The 12,833-nt window shown below is 42.3% G+C and overlaps 1 protein-coding gene across 4 annotated transcripts in view; it reads right to left on the reverse strand.

Moving 5' to 3' along the window:
* The window catches only part of INSC (INSC spindle orientation adaptor protein), a 126,738-nt gene that overhangs the window by 50,929 nt on the left and 62,976 nt on the right, over window positions 1-12,833 (reverse strand). For all 4 annotated transcript variants that reach the window (XM_046014273.1, XM_046014276.1, XM_046014274.1 and 1 more), the window contains one exon: window positions 5,201-5,314. In XM_046014273.1, the coding sequence (XP_045870229.1) occupies window positions 5,201-5,314 (114 nt within the window). The remainder of the gene's footprint in view (window positions 1-5,200; window positions 5,315-12,833) is intronic.

Below are 12,833 nucleotides of genomic sequence, written 5' to 3' on the forward strand. Positions count from 1 at the left end.
TTCTCCCTCCTCCAGCAACCACCATCATTCCTCAGATCCTCCCAAACATGGCAGGCGTAACAAAAAAGGAGTCTTATTTATATCAATACTGGAATTTATTCTCATTTTGGGAGGGAAAAAATGCCAAGTCCAGATGGGTGAAATAATCCACCCAAATCTACACATCCTTGTTTTCCCTTCTTCACTCTGGTTTGTAAAAGGAAAAAAAGAAAAAGAAAAGAAAAGAAAAAGAAACCTTCAGGAGCAATCACCCTAGCTGAGTGTGGACGTAGACTTCTTCTGTGACAGCTGGTCATGGAAACATGGTTCACTTGTGGAGACTTCACAGCAGTCTGGGAGGAGTTCTGAGAAGAAGCCTGGGGTGAGGCACACGTCCTAGGTGGTCATAGTTATTCTATAAAAAAGTAACTGGAGCTTCCCCCCAGCCCAGGCTCTCAGACCAAAGTGAGGGAGCCGAGAGATCACAAAGCAGACCCACCAGAGTGCCCAGCAAATCGGTGGTAACACCACCATGAATGTCCAGAGCAGGAGACTCTGGACACCCCCATCTGGCTCTGCCCTCTTTCTTCCCTCTGCCCTTCCCTGATGGCTACAAGGGTGCCTGGGAGTGGCGGCAATCAAGAATGCGTGAAGACTGACAGGAACTCGGTCTGGCAGGGCACCCGCCTTTAACCTTACTCCTCCTGTTTCTAACTAAACCTGTTGCACTCCGCTCCCCAAACTGGAAAAAAAAAAAAAAAATGTTGCAGGAAGAAGAAGGTGAGTTCGGCAAAAAAACAATTCTGTCAGATCTTTGTGAACTCTTTCAAGAAACAATATACCTCGCAACAGGCAGCGTTTCGTGTTCTAGGGATGCAGCTGTGACTGACGGTGTAGATAATGAGAGAGGAACTGGAAGGAGAAGCAGCCATGACCATGACAGCCCAGCACAGAATTGTTGCAACAAGTCCCGAATCTTCCCAACCCAGCATCCCCCAAAACTCAGCCCAGCAGCCCTTTCATTCTGAGAGTTCTGCTGCCTGTCACGGCAGGAACCCAGATGAGTTTGTCATTTCTGACATTTTATTATCAGCTGAGAGCGGTCCTTAACTTTCATCTTCCCACTTCCTTTTGGGGTAGTTCCTCTGGTGGGGAAACAGCTTATTGTATAGAGCTGGTGAACGCATTCGTGCGGCCAGAAACTACTAATGGTGTGTTATAAGCCAGACTCTGTGCTGAGCACTGAACGAGACTGTCTCAGGCCTGGTCCATATCGAACTCATGGTCCAACAACGCGTGAGTCATGGGATGACAGCTAATCTTTAAAGCGGGAAGAAATCCAGGTAGGAGTACGATGAAATGAGGGGGTGCAGGGTTAGAGGAACACAGCGCAGGAGCTCCTAACGTCATCTGAGAGAGGACTGTGGGAAGGTCAAGCAGAAGTACTCTGATTGTAAATGCACAGCACGACTCTGATAAAGATAGACTCTAGTGCGTGACAAGGCGCCCCCTCTCTGACTTGTCACTCCACAATCCTTTATCCCTGTCTTCCTGCTTTCTCATGGTCTCTGAGACAGCTGAAGAGGGCTGCACATAAAGGTCTTATTCAGAGAGTCACTGAAGGAAAATCAAATTGCTTTTTAAAGTGAGAAGAAAAGAAACAGGAGCTCTATGGTCTCCCGAGCCAGCCTGGCTGGTTATTAAGGACCTCTCTCTCCACATACAAATATTTATATACATATAGGTGCTTATATAGGTAGATACATTTATACGTGTTTATATATGTATGTATATATATATTTATATGTGTATGCTCATATTTAAGCATATGTAGTGTAAATATCATTTATATGTACAATGATAGAAATGATGGATAAATGATAGATACATAGATACATAAGTACATGGATATGATAGGTAGATCAATAAGTAGGTAGGTATTTATATCTGGAGCAGACAACAAAGAAATGATACCAAAGAATGCCAGACTGAGAGCCAGAATCAATATGGCAGGCTTCCTTTGGCTCAGGAGACACTGAACCCAGCATATTTATATATTTAAGCCTCTGTACCCATCTGCATTGGATTCTTATTACATTGTCTCCCAAGCCTGTGAAAAATAGCTCTCTGCATTTTTAGCTACTGCAAAAGCTAAAGGGAAGAAATCCTAAACCCGGATTGCAGGGATTCTGGTTCAAACCCCGGCTTTGCTGCTGGCTAACTTTGACTAAAAATGGGGTCATGGTAGCTACACAGCCAAGCTGTCGGGGGAACAACTGAGTTAACGTATGTGAAAGGGCCCAGATCCCAGGTCTGGATAGCCAGGGGAGGGCCAGCCTGTGGAAAGCCTCCTGGTTGGAAGAGGGTCTCAAATCGTCATGAAAGGGATCCCAAGAGTTGGGGTATGTGGAAGGGAGAGAAGGAGGGAGGCTGCCGAGAAAGTGAGATGGTTTAGTTATGTGGACACCCCTGGAGGCCCCTCCCGGACCCAAGAGCAGCACTCAGCTTAGAGTAGAGCCGGGAGTCGCCTGAGCCAGTGGAACGGCACTGTTGGCTGGAGCTTGTTTAATTTTGTAGAAAGTGCTGGGCTCAAAGCCAAAGTGTATCATGGTAGGTATTATTCAGACAGACTTGGGATCAACTGTCAGAAAGCTAAGGAGGCCACTTGTGGGGTGTAGGCTAGTTGTGGGGGAGTCATAGAGGAGCAGGAGAGGGGGTGATTTTGACAAAGCACAGGGGAGTTTGCTCAACTCTGCTCTCAGGAAGGGGTGGGGCTAACCATGACCATCCCAGGGAGGACAGGGTTTGTTCTTGGCCTTCAACGGAACTCAAGGGGCTGAGAGGACAGACCTCAGACAGGCTGCCCAAATCGTCTTCTGGAGGCAGCTCAGATGGATGAAGTGGCCAAAGGCAGACCATGCTGGGCCCCAAGGCGGTGGGTGAGGAAGGCCACTGCGAACAGCCATCCCACATTTGTCACAGCGCTAGGTACACCCAATGAGCATCGATAGTGAGGCTGCCATGCGGAGGCGCCGTCGTGGGTACCAGGGACTCCCAGCTCCCGCGTCACAGTCAGGATTGAAAACCCAAGAACAGTGACTCCACTGGAGGAACCAGTGTCACCATCCCCCAGGCTGGGAAGACAGGAGTCATCACAGAATCTTCTCTTCCCTTCAAGCCTTCTGTCTGCTCTCTCCCAAAGGTTGGAGACGTAAGAAGCTGAGATTAAGATTCTGGAGTCAGTAGGTCTGGTTAAAATACCAGCTTTGCCCTGAAAGCCCATGACCTCGGACATGTGCTTTCTCTCTGAGCCTCTGTTCCCTCGTCTTAAAAATGGGAATTATAACATGTCAGAAGGTCATTGGGAGGATCAGTGAAGTAGTAAATGAAAAGCTTAGCGCAGTGCTTGGTGGAAAGAAAGGAGGCAGCAGATAATGAAGGTTGTAGAAGGGGGGAGAAGAGCAGAAGGAGGAAGAGGAGGAGAAGAAGGAGAAAGAGGAGAAAAGACTGCTAAGAGGCAGCTCAGAATACTAAGTAAGAGCATAGCCTTTGTTGCCAAGCAGGCAGTTTCAAATTCCAGCTCACCCACTTACTAGCTCTGTAACATCTAAAGCTCCTTAGTGATTCCAGTACGCATCAGGGTTGAGAATTTCTGAGTCACTCTTTGGCCCAAGAGTCCAAAGGGTGAGGATGGAACAAGAAGTCATCACTGTGGGCTTGAGGATCATGAGCTCTGATTTAAAGAGACTTGGGTTCCAGTTCTGACTCCATACTTTATCAGTTGTGTGACCTTGAGTAAGACCCTTAAACCATGTCCTCAATTATAGATGAGAACAACACGATACCTACTTCCTAGGATGGTTTTAGGATTTAAAGGAAATAATGTAAGACATTAAGCATGCTGGACAGCAACACTCAAATGTTAGCTATTGCTGTTGTATACAATTTACTTCTCCCCTAAGCAGAGTTGACAAGCATTTACCCTCCTCTTCTGGATTTCTTTAAGGACTTAGATGGGGGTTCTGAGAGTGGCCGGGCCTTGGAATTACCTATAGGGATTGTTAAAATGTGGAGTCTCAGGTCTTACCCCAGGACCTCAGTAAATTTAGGTGGGGCAAAACATTATCTGTGGTATCCAAAAACCCCCTGAGGGTTGGTGACAGAGCCAAGACAGGGAACAACTGAGCTACAGTATCGTCCTGTGGCTGCAATGTGAAGTCGACTGAAAGACATAACTTTGCTTCCAATTAGATCATTGCTTCTATCTCCATGGCAATGTCATTTCTCAAGTTTAAAAAAAAATAGTAAAAATTAAATAAGATCCTAGGGTTATCAATTGCCTGTATTTGCCCAAAGTGTTTGGACCCCAAGTTTAGGGGCAAAATAAAATTTCCGCCATGGGGTGCCTGGGTGGCTCAGTTGGTTAAACATCAGATTATTGATTTTAGTCTGGTCATGATCTTAGGGTCCTGGGGTCAATTCCCACACCGGGCTCCCCACTCAGTGGGGAGTCTGCTCAGGACTCTCTCTTCCCCTCTGCCCCTCCTCACCATGCTCTCTCTCTTTCTCAATCAATCAATCAATCAATCTTTAAAGAGAATCTTCCTGGGGCGCCTGGGTGGCTCAGTGGGTTAAAGCCTCTGCCTTCGGCTCAGGTCATGATCTCAGGGTCCTGGGATCAAGCCCCGCATCGGGCTCTCTGCTCCGCAGGGAGCCTGCTTCCTCCTCTCTCTCTGCCTGCCTCTCTGCCTAGTTGTGATTTCTCTCTGTCAAATAAATAAAAAAAAAAAAAAAAAAAAGAGAGAACCTTCCATTGTAATTGATGAAAACCACTGTCCTCCTCAATTTTGTCTTCCCCTCATATAGTATTATAGTGGCTGCAAGTATTTTGGGGAACCATCAAGAACCTGAGTTAGGGGATGTGTTTTGTTTGGGTTTGGTGGGAGGGATGTTTGACATTTCTAACAGATACCACATGAAGAGAATTATAGAGACTCTGGGGACCTAAGCTTTTCTCTCAAGTGGGAACTGGAAGCAGAGGTCCTAGCCACTATTAAAAATGGAGAGATCAAGGCCCAAAGAAGGAAACTGACTCTTCCAAGATCGCGCAGCAAATAAATGCTAGAGGCAAGACAGACTTTTCAGGCAAGCTAGTCCCACCAAACTAGGTTCCTCCCCCTCTCCCCAGGCCCCTCACTTTGGCCAACAACTATCAGCTCACCTTTGCTATGATGCGGCATAAGGGAGCCCCCTCCTGGGTCAGGCTGAACAGGTTCCCTGTGGTGGATTCCATGGTGTAGATGTTGTCTGAGGCATTGATTTTTCTTACCAGCGCCTAAGAAAAGAGAGCAGAGTCTGATGGTTGATGGTTACTCACTCCATCTAATCTTCCTTAATGGAATACCAGTGGGTACATGCTCTTAGAAGCCCCCTGGAATCTATAATTCTGCCCCACCCACAGTCCCACTATGGGGGTGAGGAGGTATTCTAGCTTTGGGAAAGACATGAGTCTGCATGAGGTCCAAACTACGTTTCAGGAATATGGGATAATTTCAACCCCCGGGACATGGACAGCAAATGTGCTCTTTTCCAGTGGATCAGAAAACCAGCTCTCAATCTTGATGGTCTCACCAAGTATGCTTTGTTGTTCTACTGGCTTCAAATGAGAAGAGAAACCATCAGTTAAATAAGACATCAAGTTGAAAATCAATGAGTTGCTATGGCTATGACCAAAGACTTGGTTCATTTGCCTATGGCAAACTCCAGCTGGGTAATGGGTTCCGGGGTTGAGTCAAGAGAAGCAGTCCACAGTAGCTTAGTGCTCAGGGAACATCTCCATCGTGGGTATAGCCAGGCCAAATGCAGCAACCCCAGGAACCCTCTCTATCAAAGAATGGGTAACTCAGGAACATCGGACTGCTCCAGGCTCTGGGAGCTAAGGCTTAAGGCGAGAAGGCTGGAAATGACTGAACGTAGGACCCAGGGAGAACCAAGAAGAAAAGCAAATGGAAAATTCATCAACAAATGAGACATAAAGATTAGTTTAGCTTATTTCTGGGAAAAAGCTTTTTCACATATCTTGAAACTACTTCCTAATCAGCCATTTGCTTTGAAGCATATGATTCATTGATTATAAAAGATTCCTACCTGCTAATTAATTCTAGCTGCTTGCGCTTCTCCTGAGAGATGTGGAGATAGTGATTCAGAAAGATCGCCTTGGGGGGCTTCATGCGAGAAAGTAACACCTCCAGAGCCACAGCTCTGGGCAGCTACTCGGGAGGTTTCTGTTGCTATGTTATTTCAAAATATCAAAATGGATTTGTTTTTGTTAAACCTAACGTTATGGAAAAAAAACACTTAGAAGGAAATGAGGAGATTGGAATTCTGATGCCAGCTCGCCTTTTCTACACAGTGTGTTGATGAAGAAATGTGTTTGAGGTTGAAAGCAGGGACTCTGGAGCCAAAATGCCCCAGGTTCAAATTCTGGCTTTGCCCCTTTTGCCCTTTCTCTCCATGTGCCCCAGAGCAAGTAACTCAGTCTTCCTAGCCTGCAGTTTCCTTATGTGTGAAGTGGGGGAGAAATAACTGTGCCTGTCTCTTAGGGTGGCTGTACCCATTTCTTAAGGTAGCCAATATAGAGCTATATACATATATACAGAGAGAAAGAACTTTTTATATAGGAATACTATATATATACATATATGACTTGTAAAGGTACTCGGCACGTGGGAACAAAATAAAATTGTTAGCTATTATTATTTTGTGATCTTGGGCAATACACACCCTAGGCCTCAGTTTCTCCATCTGTAAAATGATTAAAATTAAGTGGGTTTAGGGCTCCAGGTAAACTGGACTCTCCTTTTCTTTATCCAAACTCCTAGAATTTTTCACACACGCAATACGCTAATCACCTACGTAAAGCAGTCTAAGATTAAGTGGATATTTAATCAAGCTACATTAAATGTAAAAATTATTCTCTAAGATTTGATAGATGCCTCTTGTAAGGGATTCAACAAAAGGTTAAAATTAATAACCAAGATTTGTCACTGCAGAGCTGTGTAATGAACACATTTCTTAGAATCCTCCCCCAGCATACTGTAAGCAGTTACGTAAGTGATAATGACGCTCGCATGAAAATGCCGATTTCATATATTGGGGTCCTGTACCTAAATCATAATTACTCAGTGTTCTTGATTAGTGTTTGCACTTGAAGCAAATTAGCATGGTGTTAAACAATTCAATCCAATGTCTTTTGCAATCATCTGCTCACATTAGACCATTTATGCCTGAGAATAATTTCTTGCTAATGCCTATACACACATACACCATAATTATACCTCAGATCATCCTGGTGAATCAGATGTGTGACAATGAAAAGTTGTAATCATCCTTTTCACAAAGATAAATTTGGAAGAATATGAGATCAAAGGCTCCACTGAAATCATCAAGGCTCTAAGTATCACAGTATGTCAGAGCCAGAAGGGCCCTTAGCAGTCTCGTCCAACCCTCACTTCACACTTCAGGAAACTGAGACACAGAAACCTGACCAAGGTCACGCACGTGGTGTGTGGTGGAGTTAGTTGGACCTTAACTCCTGTGAATCTAACTTCCTGTTTTCCAAAGTCAGTGAGTTCCTCTCCCTCAAAGTCGGAAGGACCTCACCTGGACCAGCAAAGATAGAGGTCTCAAGACAAGGAGAATATCCAGCCTCATTAGCAGCTCTCACCGAACTGGAGAGGGGCTCTCCTTCCTGGCTCCCATTAGCATCTACAGCCCTCTGCCCTGGGGTAGCCAGAGCTCTTGCTGCTGGGGGCGGCATTCACAGACAGCCCCCAGCAACTTCCCCTCTGGATCTATCCCATGTCCTTGTTGAGGCCATAGCTCCCTTAGCCACTCCAGCTGTGACTGATCACAGCAGGGACACTACTGCCACCCATGGGTGTTGGGGGGGCTCCTCTAACAGACTTTGGCCTGAAAATTCACGTCTCTTCCAATTCATGTCCTCCTTTACCCTTTTATTTCTGTTTTCAGACCTGCAACATGGTTTTTCATGCCTGACCCCGCTTCCCCCCCAACCCTGTATCCTGGACAGGCAGCTCCCCCCACTTTGTCCTACACAGGCACTTATCCCATCCTATCTTGGTGTCAGCTTCAAACTACCACAGTCTCTAAAATCAAGATTTGTCAGGCAATCAAGAAGGAACTGAAGAAGTGTCAAAAATACGCTTCACCCTGTATTGTGAGAAAAGTGGTAGAAAAGAGACAAAATAAAGGAACAAAGATTGATGAAGCTGAGTGACAGAAATATTGTTTTAAAGACAGAGTAGACAGAGAGGAAACAATTAAAAAAAACAACAAAAAACCCTCAGAATCTTGAAGATCAGGAGAAAGGGATAAGAAGAATTAGGGAGATGCACACCACCTAGCCTCTCTAAATAAGGAATCCAAAAAGAAAAAAAAAAAAAAATCTTTTTAATTGTCTCCCAGTCAGAAAGAGCAGTTGCAGCCCAGGGAAATTGATCAGGAGAGGTAAAGTCTCATACATCAGCCTGGAATGAGTTCCTCAGAGGGAGCCATGCTCTAGCTAAAGCTTCAGATAGAGAATCCATAGCTGGGCATACTTAGGGCAGCCCAGCCATGCCAAGGGATTACATAAATATGGGCAGATGTAACAGGGTGTGATAGATTAAACATGGCCACACGTTCTTTGCTACTCCTCCCATAGACAGGTAGGCTCTGGTACCCAACCCCGCCACCACCATTTAAATCTGGACTGGCCTCAGTGACCTGCTTGAACAATAAAAGCCAGCAGCTGCTAGAAGGAATGTTCCAGAACCTCCAAGGCTAGCTCACGAGACACCTTGAAGCTGCCCCCAGGCTTCTTGGAACATTCTTTTCAGTGTCCTGAGATACCATGTAAGACATTTGGGAACTCTGAGACTGTCATATGTAGGATCCCTGATCAGTGCTCTCAGCAGACCCTAGCTTTCCCCCAATCCCCTCCAAGGCACTACACATGCGAAGAAGCTTTCTATGACTTCCCAAACCATCTGCTAACTGAATAACACCAAGATAGCTCTGTTGATGCCACACAGAACAGAAGAATCACTCAGCCAGGCTCTGCCCACATTCTTGACCCTTCAGATGATAAGATATAATAAAAATGGTTTTTACGCTCCAACAGAGCCCTGGAAAACAGAAGACTACAGTGAACAGCATGAGATATCTAAAGGATTGCTAGATAAATTTCTAGGTGAAAGGTTTTGAAAATGAGCATACAGTATTGTTGGTGTCCTCAGAGAATATATTGGAGAAATGCGTGAATCAAGCATCTCAGGAAAGGCACAGAAAGACTACACATACTAAAGAGGAGACAGACAAAATCATAACTGAATCCAGGCTTGGATTAGTTATTGTTCTGATGGAAAAATATCTCCTGGGTTGGAATATCCAATTTAGGAAGGCAAATGGGGATAAGATCTCTTAGAATTGGAGGTTTGGGGCAAACATAGACCTTAATTGATTTCATTTTTCTCAGTAAGGCAAATTCCAACATCTAGAAGGGTTGTTTGTTTTGTTTTGTTTTGAAAAACAAAAGAATGTTCCAGAAAGGAAAGAGAAGTCAACATGGTAAAGCTGCTCAAATCCAGCAACTAGTGCTCATTCTATGAGTTAGATAAAGAAAGAGACCAACATGAGACGCAGGGTAAACTTCAGAAATTCAGCAGAGTCTCCCTGAAAGGAGGTGGGGATTAACAGAAGGAGAGAGAGGAGAGAGAATCCTGGAAGCATAGTTCATTAATGCAACAACAAAAAAGAAGAAGAAGAAGAAGAAGAAGAAGAAGAAGAAGAAGAAGAAGAAGAAGAAGAAGAAGAAGAAGAAGAAGACGTAGCAGAAAGAAATGCTACTCAAAGTTAACATACTCTAAAGATATGGAAAGACTGTGTTCTGAGAAGCACATGGCAGAAGGACTGGTCCCTCACAAGGCTATAAAGGTCCAGACTTCAGGAGCATCACAGAAAACTCTCCTTATAGACAGGGGTTTTAAGGCTGAAGCAATTCTCCAGGAAGAGGCAGGGATGATAGACTTCATGACATAGAACTAGAATACCTGTATATTCTAATGCAGTTTTTATTTTCTTATTTAGCTCTAAATGAATTTTGAAAAACATATGACCCCTTATACATTTTTAATTTGACAGGTAAAATTTTTCATCATATGTTTCAAGAACAAAGTTGGAAAGGATGTAATTTCCAGTAGGTTGTAGATATTGACATAAAATAAGACCATTACACCATTCTTTTGGATGTGTTCAGTGGAATTTAAATACCAAAACAACTTGATGCCCTCATCATCCCCTTAAAAATGTATGAATAATCTCTTTCTTTAACATTGTGAGGTTTTGCATCTTTTCTTTTCATCCTTTAATTTATGTTCCCAATCTAATCCCTCCTGAGAATTTTATCTTAATGTAATATATTTAAGTTTCAAAGTGTTTTAGGGATCACCCTTGTCATATTTATCACTGACATTTGAAATGTCATTTTATTTCCTGCGACTATCAGGCTCTAAGTGCTTAAAAACACTCTCTCCTTGGGGCACCTGGTTGGCTCAGTCCAGCTTCAGCTCAGGTCATGATCTCAGGTTCATAAGATCGTGAACCACATCGAGCCCTACATGGGCTGGGCACTCAGAGCAGAGTCTGCTTGAGATTCTCTCTCTCCCTCTCTTTCTGCCCTCCCCCTGCTTGCCCTCAAAATAAATAAATAAATAAACAAATAAATAAAATCTTAAAAAAATACTCTCTTCTTGGTTGAGTTATTGTTATAATCATTATCAGTACAAGTGGTCCAAATGTAAATTGTAAATTCTGCTTAATAATTATAAATTATAAAAATTAAAATGTTATTATAAATATATGTCTTAATGAGATAAATGAGGCTCTGTATCCTTTTTAGGGTTTCTCATTAACTGATGTATATGTGATTGAATATTGACTTAATGCTATATTTTTAGATGTAAACCCTGAAAAACCTCATTCCCATAAATCCATAGAGAGGAATGGAAAGAGTTTACATAGCCAAGTTGCTCAGTCCTTTAAGCACATTCTGAGATATGCAATCACAATGGTGATCCATCATCAAACACCATTTTTAATGATCTGCCAGTTGATAACTCCTTTAAACTGGTAAACGCAAAGAACTGGAAATCACTTGACTGGTAAAAGCATTTGTTACCCAATCATTAAAGTTGTTCATTCACTATCTCAGTTTCTGGGAAGAAGTCCAAAAGTACTTTACCAAGACTTACCAAATACTTATTAATTATACCCACTGCTCTTTCACTTGGAGTACCTTGGGTTATCCAAATTATTCAGAAAGGATTAGGAAAATCAAAATATTATTACTTTCATTGCTAATATAATTTTTAGTAAAATATTTGTGCTTGTTTCAAATATGTTTTATCAAAACCTTGAAGCTACAGCTTTTGCTTACTTAATTTATGGAAAACACCCACCCTATAAACTAATTGGCAGCCAGTTCTTTCAGCCAAGCCAATCAGCCAAGACAAATTTTACTCAATATAGAACTGACTTCGTTTTTAATTACAAAGTGTTTTGATATGTTTCAAGAAACACTAAAACAACACTGACAAATAATTATAGAAATCATTCTCCAAGGGAAAATTCTAAAAACTGTTAATATTAAAATAATATAGAGCTAAAATAAAATTTGGTTCTATTTGTATATGTTATAAAGCCAAGATAAAGCAATTTACTAAACTTTTAATAATGCAAGGTAATATGTAGCTAGTATTTTTTTTCAGTAAATAGGTGGGTGGGTATCTATATTGAAATCTGGTGTTCATTATAAGGAATAATTAAAATTTGAGAATAAAAATATTAGAAATCGGGGTACCTGCGTGGCTCAGTGGGTTAGGTGTCTGACTCATGACTTCAGCTCAGATCGTGATCTCAGGATCGTGGGATTGAGCCCCATGTGGGGCTCCATGCTGAACATGGAACCTGGTTAAGATTCTCTCTCCCTCTCCCTTTGACCCTCTTCCCACTTGTGTGCGTGTGCTCTCTCTCAAACAAACAAACAAATACATACATACATACATACATATATAAGTATTAGAAATCATTTGATTATTTTTAGGACTCTGATGATCAGACTTCCTTACATATTTAAAGAAGGAAAAAGGTATTTACTGCTTAAATCCAATTAGTCCAGCTGCTAGCAATTAATTTTATCTTTTGCTAACAAGAAGCAGAAATTAGTATAAATATCTCAAAAATATGTTGACAAAATGAGCTTTAACTGCTTTCTTAAATAATGTGTATCAAATCTGACCAAAAAAAAAAAAAAACCATGTAAAACTTGTATCTATGGATTTTATCCAATATATCTTGAAAAATTTAGTCATTCTCAAAAGTATTCCAGCATTTAAAAGAATCAATATCATTAACCTTTAGAATCTTTGGCTCTTCAAAGACATTTTTCTTTCCAGTGAATGACATATCCTAGGTTTGAGTATGAGATATAGTTTAAAGGAATTGCTTGCATTTAAATTTGTGCCCCCAAAAGCCATTTTGAGTGCTTGATGTGTCTGACCAGCTCTCTCTTTGCTTTGTCTAAGGAGAATGTCCCTCAAGAGCTATTCATAATCTGGGAGTAAATACAGATAGAAGGGATATGATAAACTGAAAACTTTCAAATCCACGCCTCCTACACACACACACACACACACACACACACACACACACCCCTACACACACCTATTCTATCATATATCTCCACACTGGGCAAAACACGTAATTTCTAATGCCTTTCTTAAAAGAAATATGTA

This window comes from Meles meles, chromosome 8 (genome assembly GCF_922984935.1).
Source record: "Meles meles chromosome 8, mMelMel3.1 paternal haplotype, whole genome shotgun sequence".
In the NCBI taxonomy this organism is placed as follows: Eukaryota; Metazoa; Chordata; class Mammalia; order Carnivora; family Mustelidae; genus Meles; species Meles meles.